The 15,564-nt window shown below is 45.6% G+C and overlaps 1 protein-coding gene across 16 annotated transcripts in view; it reads right to left on the bottom strand.

The window, feature by feature from the left end:
- Positions 1-15,564, bottom strand: part of CADPS (calcium dependent secretion activator) — a 226,025-nt gene that overhangs the window by 105,152 nt on the left and 105,309 nt on the right. For all 16 annotated transcript variants that reach the window (XM_072875813.1, XM_072875810.1, XM_072875811.1 and 13 more), the window contains exons 7-9: positions 10,491-10,602; positions 6,101-6,240; positions 3,357-3,423 (exon numbers count right to left, since the gene is read on the bottom strand). In XM_072875813.1, coding sequence (XP_072731914.1) covers positions 3,357-3,423; positions 6,101-6,240; positions 10,491-10,602 — 319 coding nt within the window. The remainder of the gene's footprint in view (positions 1-3,356; positions 3,424-6,100; positions 6,241-10,490; positions 10,603-15,564) is intronic.

Below are 15,564 nucleotides of genomic sequence, written 5' to 3'. Positions count from 1 at the left end.
CACTACACCCAAACAAATCATCTCCTCTCCTGTACAACCCTCGCAGCTACACAGACACAGAAGGTGCGAGGGATTATTCCACCCAAATTACAAGGCAGTTATTGCTCCCTTCCCCTTCTCTCCAGGGCTTACAGAAGCCAACTAGCACTGGAAATGCTCCCTGCAGAGCTCCTTTTTCTACATATGCGTGCAAAGCCTCTGTTCATACTGGCGAGGCATCACTGACACAAAAGAGAGAAACTGCCATCAACACCTTCCTCCTTGGTGCCGCCCATGCAGTTTGGCACCTTTGTGCCTTGTTTAGATGGTAACGAAGAGTCTGAGTATTTATTACCATGAATTTCTTAACCGCTGGTGCCAGAAGGCAGAGCGGTACCACCCAATAGCACTGAAGGAACTGAGGCTGCGTCCATCTGAAATGGGGAAAGAGGGGCAGGAGAGGGCACAGGACCAGGAGGAGGAGGTTACTCTGCAAGGGACGGGAGAGGAGACAGAGCTGCAATAGAAGATGCTACAGGTAAGGGACAGAGACAAGGGATCAGGAAGGAAACGTTTAGTTATTCATCTGAACTTACAGCCTTGCCCTCTTGGCAGTGTCACGGACTGACCAGACCAGTATATCCCAAATGGACTTTATGCTTTGGACTCCATCTCTCGGCTCTGGTGCAAGCAGGAGCCTGGTGCGGACGAACAAGCTCCTGAAACAAGGGCTGCTCCTTGTCCGTTCTTTACGTAACAGAGCCAGCTCACCTTCCTGCCGGGGTTATTCTCTGCCTGCGGTTTAGCAGAGTTCAGAGCATCCTGGACATCAACACCTTTGCTGCCAATCCCCGTTCGTATCAGCACCCATCCTTTGCATTGCATGAAAAGCAAATGACAAACATACGGACAGCAAAGTATTTTTATTCCATCTTTATTGCCTGCTGACATGTTCAATATGCTCAAACTACATCTGAGGGACTGCATAGAGAGTGTTTCTTGTTTATATTTGATGTACGGCAGAACACTTTACATTGCACCAAATGTTGAACAAACGGTAACATAACAGAGAAGCTGCAGTGGCAGCTGGAATTTCTGAGGTGGGCTACAGAGACTCTCTGGGGGCAAAAGTCTGCTCATCTTATTCAGATGAATTGCTTTTCTGGCCAAATTCTGCTCTTATATGCCAACTGACGAATACAGACCTAGTAACATGAGAAAACATGGAATAACTCCGAGAGCTTCAATTCCACAGCAAGCTGGAGAATATATAGCAACTGAAAACTAGAGAAGTAACTTCAACCACATAGAAAGGCCAGAAGAAAGGCTCCTTGAGAGAGACAGGGGAATCCATGTCCAACCCTGCAAACCCTTGCACAGAAGAGTATCGATAGATTTATTTATGGGAGAAGTTATTTTAGGAAAGAGGATTCTCTGCCTTGGAGAATCCCTGTTCACAGGGAAAAAGGGACTGAGAACTTGGTCTAATAGGAGTGAATCGTCCCTCAGGGAAAAGCAATACTAGTTGCTCTACAGGTGATCGCAGACTGCCACAGCACTCTTAACTTCACTTCAGAACATAATAAAGGAAACATACAGAGAAAAGCAATCCCTCAGTCCCTGCCCAAGAACAGGGTCACTGCATAATGTTCCCAAAAGGCCTTTCCTTCATTATGGCCTCTGCTGCTTCTTACCCAGGGACAGTTTGGGATTTACCTCCAGCGGTCTAGCTCTGCAAGACGCTGGGTTCCCCTGCGAGGTGCCAAGCACCCCTACCTCACCAGGGACCCGGCCAGTTCCTGCACAGAGGGTGCATTTGCAAACCAGGTGCCTCTAACCCATCACTTTTACCTAAATCTAAATATACAGCTTGGGCAGATAGAGGCATCTCCTGTGGCTGCTCTACACTAACTCCCCCACTTCTGTGGCCATTTTGACCCCATTTGGAGTACAAAACGAGCACTTAAACTGTCACTGCTGATCATACTTGGTTATTGGACTAGGTACTCAACTGGTCTCTCCAAATGGGCTCCTGCTTACATGGCTCACGCACATCATAAGTCCCTTTTACCTCCCCAGGATGGATTTTCTTATCTGCCACATAGTTCAGCGCTATGCAAGCCAAGACAAATGGGGAATGCAATTAAGCTTCCTACTGAGAGAGTTGAACTTGGAGTAATAATTAACTCAAACTAACCAGTTTAAACCAGGTGATTTAGGGCCAGAGAAGCCAGCTGTGTAAGGTGGAAGATGGACTGCGTGGTCTCCTCCCCTTACCGGCACAGGAAAGCCAGCACACAAGCACGCTCCATCCGAAATGTGGAGCCTGGTGCACCTGGTTTACACCACCTCAGTTCTTACACACGGGTGAAATCCCAGCCCCTCTGCGGCAGACCTGCCATCTGCTTCATCGGCAGGAGGATTTCACCGTCTGACTTGATCACTTTGGATCTGTGCTGGCACAAGATCTCAGTTGGATCCCATGTTATCATGAGCATCATGATATCAGATATCAGAGCAGATATCAGAGCATGATATCAGATATCAGAGCATCATGAGACGTTGCACAAAGCTTTTATTTCTCATACTTGGAGACAACATACCCTGGGGAACCCAGAGAGAACGGAGGGAGAGATGGACCCAAGAGGGCTCTGTGGCTTTATCAGGTTGGTGTGAAGATGGAGCTGCTCAAACTGGGGCCCCACACTTCTGTGGCCAGTGCAGTGGTTTCAGCTGCCCTTGGGAAGGTGAGGGAAGATCTAACACACCAAGTACTGACCAGATCCTTTTAGGTCACAGAGGACATCTTCTGCCTGTTTCCTTGAATTTCTTAACCATGGTCAAATATACAGGTCTACTGAAACTGGGAGGGCAGAAAGTGAAAAAAGAAAAAAGGGAAAAAGGAACAAAGACATTGCAAAATGATTGATGAGAGCTGCAGACAATGAGAGGCAGTAATGAACGTGAAGGCAAGATAAACGTCAAGAACGAAATACTGACTCTGACGTAGCCAGTGATGAAACTTCTGTAGAGCTCAATGGACTTCAAATTTTACCTGGAGGCTCAAAAGGGAGCATTTGCACCCAAGTACCTCCAGCCAAGACAGACCGAGCTTCCTCCACATCTCATTAATTCCTCACTAAAATTGGTTCTCCATCTCACCAAGCATTCATTTGCATCAGGAAACTCATGGCTAGAGGTCTGCGACTGGGATATCCTTGAGAAGTTGTATACATTTAGAAAAAACTCCATCACTTAACAAACACCCTATGCAGAACCACAGCCCTGCACCAATTAGACAACACTGAAAATGGTCAGAACAAAGACTTAAACATTTCGTGTTGTGATTTAAGATCACTTCTAGTTAAATCTGTTACCTGGACCAGGACAAAGAATCGTTTCTTCCATCTCTTCCAAACATTTTTACCAATGGCCCATAAATATCTAGGAGAAAAGAATAGGTGAGTTCAGTACACAAGTGACTATATGTTGTTTTCTTGCTTTTCAGTATGTTTTCTTCACACTTAGAAACTGAAGTTAATACACAAGCAGGAATAATTACAAGACTTTTAAGCTCAGCAGCATTCATGAATGTGTTTATTTCTAGCCTGAACAAATAACCTGTAAAGAAAGTGGCACAAAAAGCTCCCAGAGTCCTAATGTTACACAGTATTAATTCTTTCTTGCTCTTTGTCTTTCACAACTTGCTCAGAATTTAGAAGTCCTTTAATGGCAGTGAATAGCTACAACATGGTCGGATGGGTGAAGAATACATTTGCAACTGAAGAATTAAGGGAGAGAAACCCCAAACGTTGCTTTAGGCCTTCATGAAACCATTTGGCTGAGGGGAGCTGTGAAACAGAGGGACACTTACTACATCAAAACCAGTACCTGGGGTCCCGGTATCCACTGGACTGACTAAACCAGGACACTTCGCTGAACAGCTTAAGACGAATTCCTAGAAATCGCTTGGCTACAGATATTCAAGCAAACGGAATAATTTATAAGGAGGAGTGAATTTAATGTTTTCTACAAAGGAAGCATTAACTTTTAAAATTAATGTCAAAATTAGCATTTAATCTCTGTGATGAAGTGGCCGCTGTGACACTGTAATACAAACACTGGCAAAAATAGTGGCAGCACCAGACTAATAATAAATACAAGGACATTATTCAACATTAATATGCTTTATGTATCATTGTAATTACTTTAGTTCTGGCTCAATACATAGAAAAACAATTCCTTTTTGGTTATGCTAGTGGTTCCTTATGCAAGAAGAGATCCAACGTACTCTTGGTGAATGTTTAAGCCACAAAACTCCAAGTCATGCTAATATGGGCACCGAGTCCTTGGCGAGTTCAGGAACAGGGAAATAATTGTCCTTTTTGCTGTTGCCGCTAACATCAACAGGAAGACAATCTCAGTTCTGATAGCAAGCTAGTATTATAAACCACATAGTTTTAAGCAGCATCTTGTAAATCGAATGTTAGTTGAAGAAAGCCTGAGAAAAGCCAGGACTGCTCAGCCCTGTTGCTATGAGCTGCAGTCAAGGAAACAAGTACGACAGGTGAACTGTCCTTTCTTGGTTTTGGTGCCTGTGGTCGTGGTGGAAAAATTAAACTCCACATGTGGCTATTGGCTCTGATCTCATTAGCAGAGAAGACAGGAGGAGGAGGAGAAGGAATTAAAAAAAAGATGAGCGATCCAAACCATCTAATAATGGATTGAATCTAACAAAACAACTATGAAAACAAAAATAGAACAAAGTCACTTTTATAGCACCAAAAACATACTGGAGAAAGAGTTAATCAAAACACTGACTATCCCAGATAGTTTCTATTTTTTATCACATCCTCAGCTGTGAAGAGCAAACAGAGGAAAGCCTTACCGATGGCGTTAGCTAGCTCTTCCTAAGGATGATCTAATTTGTAACTGCACGGCACGAAGGTGGAAGCCAGGGGTGGCAGTCAGGGATGTCCCTGGCCCCAGATCCTCTGACACTCACGTCTGGTGGGGAGAGGTTTCCCTTTTAACCTTCCAGATCATTAGTCCTGCTCCAAGCAACTGCCTACTCCAGGCATCCTGGTTTCGGCTGGGATAGTTAGTTTTCTTCCTAGCAGCTGGTACAGTGCTGCGTTTTGGATTTAGTATGAGAATAATGCCGATAACACACTGATGTTTTAGTTGTTGCTAAGCAGTGCTTATACTAAATCAAAGACTTCTCAGCTTCCCATGCTCTGCCAGGCGCACAAGAAGCTGGGAGGGGGCACAGCCAGGACAGCTGACCCCAACTGGCCAAAGCGATATTCTATACTGTATGGCGTCATGCTCAGTATAGAAACTGGGGGGAGCTGGCTGGCGGGCAGCAATTGCTGCTTGGGGACAGGCTGGGCATCGGTCAGCGGGTGGTGAGTGGTTGCATCACTTGGTTTTTTTTTCCCTTTGGGTTTTGTTCCTCTCTCTTTCTCGTTGTTTTCCCTTTCATTACAATTTATTATTATTATTATAATTATTATGTATTTTTTCTTTTTCCCAGTTATTAAACTGTTCTTATCTCAGCCCACGAGTTTTCTTACTTGTGCTCTTCCAATTCTCCCACCCATCCCACTGGGGGGGAGGGTGAGCGAGCGGCTGGGTGGGGCTTCGTTGCCGACTGAAGCTAAACCATGACACCAGGCAGCTGCTATTTAATTGTGCTGTGTATCTCTGTATAAATAATGATGATCACACTGGAGTTTATTGCAAGCAGAAGGTGCACTGTGCTTTTGGTTCTGAGAAGTCAATACAGGGAAACACAGAATAACTTAAGAAATTATACCATTCTCAATAAGAGAGTTGGGCAGTTCACCTATTATTTCCTTACAGGAAAAAAACCCCCCTAGCAATTTCCTGAGGAATACTGTTTAAAATATAAACTCTTTGGCTGATATACATTAAAAAGACTATGCTAAGAATATGGAAAGTGCATTATAAGTGACTGAACTAATGCCATTTTTATATTTATCTTTCTTTTGACCTCCTGTGAGCTTGAGAAAAAGTTTCTTTTCCAGAATCTTAAAAAAGATATTTTTTCTAATGCACATGCAAAACAAATTGAGTTCAGATCGAAACAAGCATTTACCCAGAGTGCTTCATGTTTTGAGGCTTATCCATTCGCACAGCAAGCTTGATCTTCAGGTCTTGATCCGGGCAGTTTTTGGAAACAGTCATTTTGTGCCACTCTGATTGCTTTGGGCTATTGGGAGTAGGGTGGAGAACAACCTGCAAGTGTCAAAATCAACAATGTTAAAGGGAAAAATTATTCACAAAATGGGTTTTAATGGGGAAAAAAAGCACATCAGATGAGCTACTTTTCCCCTAAAAGTCAGTCTGGAAATTTCTATTCACATCACATTTTTATTGCTTTTTTAAAGTACAACTTATTATTTTGAGATTATTCATATATTCTTTGGCTCCTCCATCTACTGTGCCATTGTTCATGGGGCTGTGCAGAACAGAACTGCACTATCAGTTCCCATCATTTAAGGAAAGCCCATGGTAAACGAACTTGCAACTATCCAGGTAAATCAGTCTAGAAGTGATCGTGGACTAATGTGATTAGCAAACCAGCAATAATTTTTTTGCCGAGGTTGCCCACTGCAATCCCCCATTTTCAGACTCACACAACTTGGTCAGCCTCGAGCCTTCCTGACACTTCCCATGTGAGGTGAGCTGTTTCGAGGGCTCAGAAAGCTCTACCTAAAATGGTTCATTTATTGCTACTATCAGGTTGTGGGGAAGCTGGCTTGATTTTTTGCTTACTGTTAAGACTGGACACAGTAGGCAACGTTTTAGATAGGCTGGCGTGTCTGACTGCACTACGGCAGCAGATAAAATCTGCACCCCATGTCATGACATCAGTGGCTGCAGGACTCTTTGCTTCCATTTCACGCAGTGAGGAAATGATGGTATGGTCTCCAGCTGGGGTAAATCAGTGCAAGGCCAATGACTGCAGTGGAGCTGTGCAGACGAACACCGATGGAAGTGCTTGGCTCATCAAAGACACTGAAAGGCTCCAAGAGGTGAGTAATCTTTCCTGATCATAGCTGTGCTTTTCCCACTCACCCATCACCCCTACAAAGCAGAGCAGCTCCGTCAGGCAGCAAGCCACAGAGTATTCTCCCAGAACTACACCACATCCACCATCTTCTCCTGGTATTTCCATATGGGTCCTCTGAGGTGGCTTAACCCTCTCTCCCCTACGTGCATTCCTCTTCTGATGCTTTCATTCTCAGAGGTGACTTTGCCTGGCACAAATTCATTCAAGTCTCCACTGTCCTGTAGTGAGATGAATCTCCTTTAAATCCATTAACCTTTACACAAGCAAATTGTTTTACAAATGGCAGCATTCACCCTCATTATTTGCTGTGCTGCCATCACTCATTCCTTGCTCATGCTTAGTCCGTGCTCCTGCCAAACTCCAGCCCAGACTATATTCTTGTGTTCCTCTGCTCTTCAACTTTACTGCTGAGTCAACAACCTAGGGGCTGTTTTCCACCAAAATATCCTTGACGCTATTACCCTCTGATGAATGATTCCTAAAATGATTTTATTGCCTCCTCCAAAGACTGAGGTTAACATCAGTAGATTCTCGACTTCACCCTTATTCATCAACATTAGTTATCACTTCTTTTATTGAGTTAGACTAATGCTTTTGCTGGCAGGAATCTGAAGCTGTTATTAGTCACACAGATAACTGAGCGACACCAGTCTCTCCTGCATCACTCTTGGAAAAAAACACATTTAAGCAAATCCTGAAGATGAAGAGTGAGTCCTCCACATGGGTGTTGTTAGAAACACGGGTGGACCCAAACCCTGAGCAGCCTCAAGGACCCACTGCAAGGCAGGTTGTGCAAGCACATAGACTTGCACTAAACGCATCTCTCAGCGAGGCGGCAGCCACTCGGGGTGTTTGGGATGCTCTCTACTTTGATTTCTAACTCTTTTTCATCAAAAGGCGCATAAACTTTGCTCAGTGTTGTTGTAATTCATGGCTCTTCCCCTCCTTGCTCTCAGCAGATGAAGTCTTGGCATGACTGAAATCCGCGGGAGCCTTGCCACTGCCTTCAATAGGGCCAGGATGTATTCCCATGCCTTCAGCTGCCCATCCAGCAGTTTAGGGCTTGGGAGCATTTTCCAGCTCTCCCTTCGATAAAAGTGGTGAAATGAGGAGTGCCGGCCGGTTGCCAATTTAACGCTCGCAATAGAAAGTGAGCATTGTAGATGCCTGGCAGAGCACAAAGCTGCTTCTCAAAGGGCGGCTGAGCATGGGTGTTTTTGTGTATAAAACCTGCTTCCCTCCTCTCTCCGTGCAGATAGGTTTGTGCCCACTCCAACAGCTAAACCAGGGGCTTAACACACTCCTGGTTTCATTATTTCATTAAAAAAGAAATCCTGATGCAGCCTGAGCAGACACGCGTCATCTCTCGGCCGCTCCGGGCACACCGAGCATCCCTTTGAAGTTCGGCCGACTGAAAGCGCTGGTGGCCATGGGCCAGGGGAAATCACCGCCTGGCTCCCCGTGCTAGCTGCTGCTGGCCCACATCCTTTGGACCGCAGAAGCTCAGAGCTGAGGGATGGCTTCCCGCTGGACTGGGAATTAAAGCACATTGGTGGGGCTGGCTCATCAGCATTTCAGGGCAAGAGGGGTTGCTTTGGGGCCTGACGTCTTTTTTCAGAACAACATGCACAGCTAATTGCTTCCCGAGACCAGCAAAGTCAGCACCGCTCATGGCTGCCAGTGGAAACAAGACTTACAAAGCAAGCGGGTCTACACCGAGTGTAACCACTCAGGGGAAAAAGCCCTGAATGGCATCGCAGCCGGCTGGGTGAAAAGCTCTGCTCAGCATGCTGCAGCAGATAAAGGCAGGAATTCCGGGCTGTTTCAAGAACGAGGTTTTGAAAATAATCCTGAAAATATTATGATGCTGTGCAGCAAAGAAGCTGTAGGTCTTCAGCCAGAGTACTGCAGCCTGGTGGGGTCACCCGCTTTGTGAAAAAAGGAGCAGGACCAGGAGAAAAGAAGGACCAAGGTGTGGATGAGGAAAGTCTGAAGGGGCTGTGACTTTGAAGAGAAGATTGAGAGGAGAAAAGAAGGGGTAGCTTTGTTTTTCTCTCTCTGAAGTGCAAGAACAAAGGATGTTACATGAACATGAAAACCCAAATAGCTAAAGTGAACGTAAGTTATACGAGACAAAATCCCATGCAGCACTCTCCATCACAAAGATATAAATTAGATCAACAGCTCACTAGGACCTGGAAAAATGTTTGGCACTTGTATGAATAGGATGAATACAAAACCATGTTAATTAGGAAAAACTTTGTTTTATGGACACAGACTGTCCTGTGTCAAGACACAAGCAGCCATGGAGTTAGCAAGAAACATCCCAACAGGTTAGTCCATAATTCTAAATACTGTACTTGGGCTTGCTACAGGATCAGTGGCTTTCTTGGCCATGGCCATGTAGACAAGGCGGAGAGAAAGGTGTGCTGCAGAGCTGGGCAGACAGAGCCCAGGTGGCTCCTGGAGATCGCTCAGGCCATGCTGAACCATGACATGGGAGATGCCAAGCCCATGCGTAAGGTGCAGCCTCTCTTCCCGTGAACTGTTTTTCATGGGGTCTTCACCATGCAGATCTCACACCCTTGAAGAGCTGAGGAAGGGATGGCAGGGAGTTTGCTGCCAGTTATGCCTGGGGCCAACGCAAATTATACAGCTGCAAAAAATCCATGGAGACTAACTGAAGTGTCCCAAAGCCACAGAAAAGTGCCGTCCACAGATATGCTGGAGCTGTGGGCTGCAGTGATGGAGGGCCACCAGTCCCAGGGCGCTGGTTTAGGGACCACAGGTGAGAGGCAGAGATGGGGTGGGAAGCTTGGCTCTGTGGCCAGTACTCTGGGAATCTGAGATCTTTGCTATTAAAAACATTGATGGGGGAAATGAACCCCCACATTTCACTCCCCAGTCCGGCCCCACTGAAACCACCAGTTCAGCCACAGTCCCCGGGGGAGCCAGGATTTCCAGCTCTTTGCAGCGAGTACCACAGTCAGTGCTTTCAAATGCTCAAACCGTGCACCGGCTGCTCAGCAGATATGAGAGCAGCTTAACACTCTCTTGCCAAACTTAAATCCCCTCTTTCTGCTTCAGCATAATCCCCTTTTCTGCCTCAGGAATGTCCATTTCCGTAAGCAACTTCTAAGGCTTTCCAGACTGCCAATATCGTGCACAAGATCCTCTGCCTTTGCAGAGTGCAGGCACAGCCAGCTGAAATGCTGCCATTAAAAACTCACAACAAAGACAGCATGCGAGATGCACTCCTTTCCAGCAGTGGAGAGCTTGCTTTTTTCCCCCTCTCCTGAAGCTTGGCAAAAAAGCAGAGCATGTTGTGCTCCAAAGATATTTCCGTACAGGAGAGATTTCTCTAGAAAAGCAGGGCCAGAAGGAAACGTTATTAAACTCAAAATCTCCTTACCCTCCCAAGCTCTTTGTCCTCCAGAGCCAGCACTCCCGTGCTCTCCGTGAACAGCTTCACCTTCACTGCAGGAAGCGCGTGTGTTGTCGTGAAGTCTCCTTGGGTGCCCCAGCTGCGAAAACAGGGACAGAGATGTTCAGCTCCAACGGCAGGTCAGCAGTGCTACACCTTGGGCGTGCAATGGTTAAACGAAAATGTCCTGCCTGGTACAAGCCAAAGTGGCTGGGCTCTCTGAGTGACAAGGGCATTAATTATCTTCTTAGGGAAATGTGGGACAGATGTTTGGAAAACCCATGATGGTTCTTTGGGGAAAAAAAAGAGAGTACCTGGGAGCAGCATGAAACCAAATTTAAGAGAACTTTTTTATTTAGAAAGAACAATATGTCTCCTGCAGTGACAGCCTGTGTAGTCACAACAGAAGTTGAGGATCGAGGACATCTGCACCTAGGACATCTGTAATCACTCAAGCCTCTGCTCTTCTCTTGGCTAATTAACCTCTCCTTTCCAGGCTGATAGTGAGGTTTGCTTTCTCTGAAGAACCCCCAATTTAAACTGGGTCCTCTTCCGAGTCCCAGCCCAGGCCTCCAGCCCAGCCTAGGTTTAAGTTCAAGCCATTATGCCTGGAGTAATCCTAGTTTGCTCAGACTAGGAGGAGGACTCCGGCTCCTTGGGGATGAGACAGCAGTGGCCAGGAAGTGGCCACCTCTCCAACTACACAATGAACCGAGACCACCATCTATTATTTGTACTCCACGAGTCATCCCCTGGCTGGTCCTGTGGCTTGGAAGGCAGTGCTATGGAGGCTGAATGACCCACAGCATGTGAAACCCCCCTCTAGACATGCGTGTTTCTAGAGGACATCTCCAAGCTCCTGCAACCACAAGCTGCCCAAGTGCGCAGAGAACACGAACTCATTCCATGTGGGACTCCGCAGGCACAGGGTCCCAGCCACAGTCTGCTGACACATATAGCCAAACTTGCCATTTTAAGTCTCACAAGGGGAGCCCACCCCGCAGCTGACCTTCCCCGCACGAGTCTGGGAACCGCAGCAGCCCTGCAGCCGGCCGGAGGGAAGTCTGGTGATGGGCCTGAGCACGTCACACTAGAGCTTTCCTCTCTGGCCCTGGACACCCGGGGAAGCTTTGAGGACAGAGCCCCAGTTTGGCCACAGCCCGTTGCACCCTGTTTCAGGGACTTTCCTCCTGGGCCCTGTTCCCGCCCCAGCGAGCAGTGTGCTGCTGCTGCTGCCTGGGCTCACCTGAGCTGCACTGGTGAGCATCCTCATGGGGTTCTCTTAAAGATACCCGGACGTTACACAGCAGTCAGCTTTGATTTAGGGAGATTGTAGGGAAAAGAAACACCAAGTCTGTTCAACATCCTAAGGGCCACGGCTTTTCAAATAGGCTCATGAAGAGCCTCCACAAGTGGGGCCACTCACAGCACCACGTCAAATTTCTCACCTGGGCTAAGGTTTTTGAGATACAGGAAAACGCTCCCCTCTGGCAAACAAGCACAGACTGAAGGGTGTCACGGAACAAAAATTAAGCGGAACTTGAACTAATGCCTATTTGTAAGCTTTAAACAATTTTGAAAGTAGCAGAGAAGAAAATACCTCCTACACTAAGGGGTAAAAAGTCATGATGCTTTTATGTTTGAGACTTCACAGCTGTGTTTCAAGGTTTGTTTCTACAGTTTAGAAAGTTAGAAACTTATTAAAGTAAAGCCAGACAGAAACTTCCAGACAGAGGTAAGCAAAGCATTCCTAAAACTGCACTTGCCCTTGTTAGCAGAGAACAGCTCAGCCAAAGATGAAAGGCAGAGCGGGGACTGGGGAAGAGTGCACCACGGCAAGGAGGATGCTCCCGAACACCCGATCAGGCAGAGGCCCAACGTGAAACGAGCAGATAAAATACGCTCTCTTTTCTTTTTTTGTTCTCTTTCTTGGTCTTTTTTATAATTCACTGTGAGCTAGACTTCTGTGTTGTTCCCAGAGACCCTGAAAATTCATCACACACCAAACCTCATGCAAAGTGTACAAGCAAGCTTGAAGAATAATCAAAGACAGGGTGCTTTTTGTACAAGAGCGTGCCATGAGCAACACCTCCGAGTGATGTGATGGAACACACACCGCAACCTAAAAGACTGCAAGTCAGATGAGAGGTTATACCATATCTCACTAATCACTTCTATTCACCCTCACACTATTAATGACACTTTCTCATTTTACATTGTCCTCAAACTAGGTCCTCTGCTGAAGAAAGGCAGTTCCCTTGAAATGACTGGGAAAAGGTTCCAATGACATGTAATCCAGCGACTAGATGTTCTTCAAACATAAATACCAAACAGCAGGTTTTGCATTTGGAGAGTTATCGGGAAAAATAATTTACTCCTTCCTGTGCCCAAGGAGTATGGCTCAACGCTTTGCTCTCCTCTGAGCAAATCTTGTCCAGCTGAGCCTAGCAGATGAGCGTGTTCAGCGCAGAGCTGATTAACGAACTGATTAAGTTTCTTCGTCAGCTTTGCCCTGAAGTTTTCTCTCCCGGTGTCACTGTTCCACATGTTTCATCTTTTATGACGATGCATCAAACTGCCACCAGTGCCAGAGGTTTGGCATAAATTACCTACAGCACTACAGGTCCAGTCAGATCCTCAATATTGTATCTTTTTCATGTGTAAGCCATCAGCTACCTAATAAATGTTTTAAGCATAAGAACCAAGAAACAACCTTATTTTCTAATTGCAGCTTCAGGTCACAGGTCATGTTTTCTCTGTTAAAAAAACTGCAGTCACCAGCAGGGAAAGTAGGAAGATAATCTTGCTTTGGGTAAGACGCAAAAGTAAGAAAATATCCAACCTTACACTGCGTATTTTGACAGCATCTGCTTTATAGAACTCATATCTCTGTTTACTATTAAAAAGCTCTTATTTGCTGAAGCATTCCCAGACCATATGTTATCAACAAATGTTACTAACCAAATACAAACAGTAATTTTCATTAGGTTTCCTTCATGAGAACAACATTAACCACAAAGAGAATAAATGTTTCAAATGACAGTAAACATACATAGCAAACCCTTGACAACACTGTGGTGCTTACATATTCATACCCCCAAAAGCCCTGAAAAGATCCGCGCCAACAAATAGAGACCCTCAGAAGTTGGGTTTTGTGCAGGTTGAAGCCTGTGGTGATGTCATTAGTTGCCATAGTGATGCTCAGCATAAGGCCATAATTCATGTCACTGAAACATCATTTGTATTCAATCTAAGTACGCAGTTTATCTGTGCTGTGTATTAAATTATTGTTCAGAAAATTAGCTCTGGACAGTAGTTAGGTATTAGGATCTTCTGAGGGACTAACAATGTAATGGTTTCATTTCCATATTTAATAATTAAGCAGGTTGTCACTGCAGGAGTTTATTTGTTGGGAAGGTGCCTTGGGATCTGTTCTGGACAAATCTTCTCATGAAGTAAGTAGCCACGCTACCTTGTCCCCATATCACAGAGCTCATGCTTACACTTCAGAGCAATAATACATCTGCAAACAAGGGCAAATAATGTCATCCTGGCCAAAAGGATATATACACACAGAGAAAAGAAGGATACAAGCAGAAAAATCCTGACAGTACTTTCTCAGTTGGGAGCATAGTAACTGTCTGAATCCCTCCTGAAACCATCAGCCCAGCATTTCTTATTGCCCAGTGTATCCCAAAGCCTGGAGCTGGCCAAGAAATGCTGCGAAGCATAAGGACTTTGCTAGAATTATCGCCCTATTTATCGCATCTGTGCTGTTCCAGTGATATCTGCAGGATCTACTTGCATCTCCAGGGTTTCTAGTTAGGCATCAGACTTAGGATGAGTAGCTAAACTCTTCTGGCTGCAAAGAGCCAGAGGATGAGATATGCCCCAGGTGCTAACTTGACAAATGCTGGCGCTTCTTTACCTTTTACAAGCAAAATAAGTAGATCATCACTGTAGGCTTTGTGTCTACGGATTCACCTAGAGGTGCCATCACAGTTACTAACCAAACAGCCTAAAGCGCTGAGATTTTTTTCTGAATGAGACATAAAATGACACATATCCAGATGGCGTGAGTAGACAACAAGGAGGAAGGTCACCCTTGTCCCCCACGACCTCCATGGGCTTGTCTAACGTGGAACACTTGAAGGATGGGCCCACCTGTCTGATTTAAGGAGCATTTGGGAGCTCTCACAGGCACTGTCCCAACTGGCACACGGAGGGCAAGTGATGCCATTACCGATGCAACCGCCAGGCTGCTCAGACCAAGCTGCTGTCAGCTGTTTCAAGCAACACGTTGGCGATCTTCTGGCAAACCTTCAGGTTGATGCTACTCAGCCCTTCCCACTTATGGACAAAACAAGTAAGACCACCTCGTCTCCTCACATTGCCAGCTGTTTTTCTCCACGATATCCCACTTATGTGGCCTAATCTACAATTTTCTCAGCTGTCCTTGAGAGACGTTGACTTAGTCATTTCTATTCACCTCTTGTGTGTAAGTTCCTCTAAGTGAAACTTTAGTACCCATGACCTTCCCAAAAGTGAACATACATGTTAGTACCTAGGAGAATGCATTAAATTCTTTCATTCATGTACTGTGGTCCCCAGCAAGTCTGCTTATCCCCTGCCTAATTTGAAACAGAAAACCTTCCTCCATCATTGCTCTTGTAACTTCATCCGACCAGAACATCGATGCCTGTGATTTCTATAAATAATGAACAAGCGCAACTGAATTACATTGCTGGGCCATGAATCAGCCCTGCTAACCAGCTCGGCCTGTCAGTAGGCTAACATGGGAGCTGCTGGAGAGTGATGTGCTCTCGACGGGGTTGACATTTAAGCATGATCTATGACCAGCTTTCATGGGCTTCAAAACTGCCAGAGGACACCTCTTCTCCCTCTCCAGATATATTTAAACAGGTTTGCTTGCCAGCTTGCATGGAATAAACATAAAAAAGGCAGAAAATAAAAGTAAAAATGTGTATTAAAGGAGAGCTATGCTCTTCCCTTGGTGGGTTCACTCCAGGTGTGCATTACGCTCAATGTACACACTCTCTGC

This window comes from Ciconia boyciana, chromosome 11 (assembly GCF_034638445.1).
Source record: "Ciconia boyciana chromosome 11, ASM3463844v1, whole genome shotgun sequence".
Lineage (NCBI taxonomy): Eukaryota > Metazoa > Chordata > Aves > Ciconiiformes > Ciconiidae > Ciconia > Ciconia boyciana.
The sequence above is the reverse complement of the archived record's forward strand: the minus strand, read 5'-3'. Positions and strand labels throughout refer to the sequence as shown.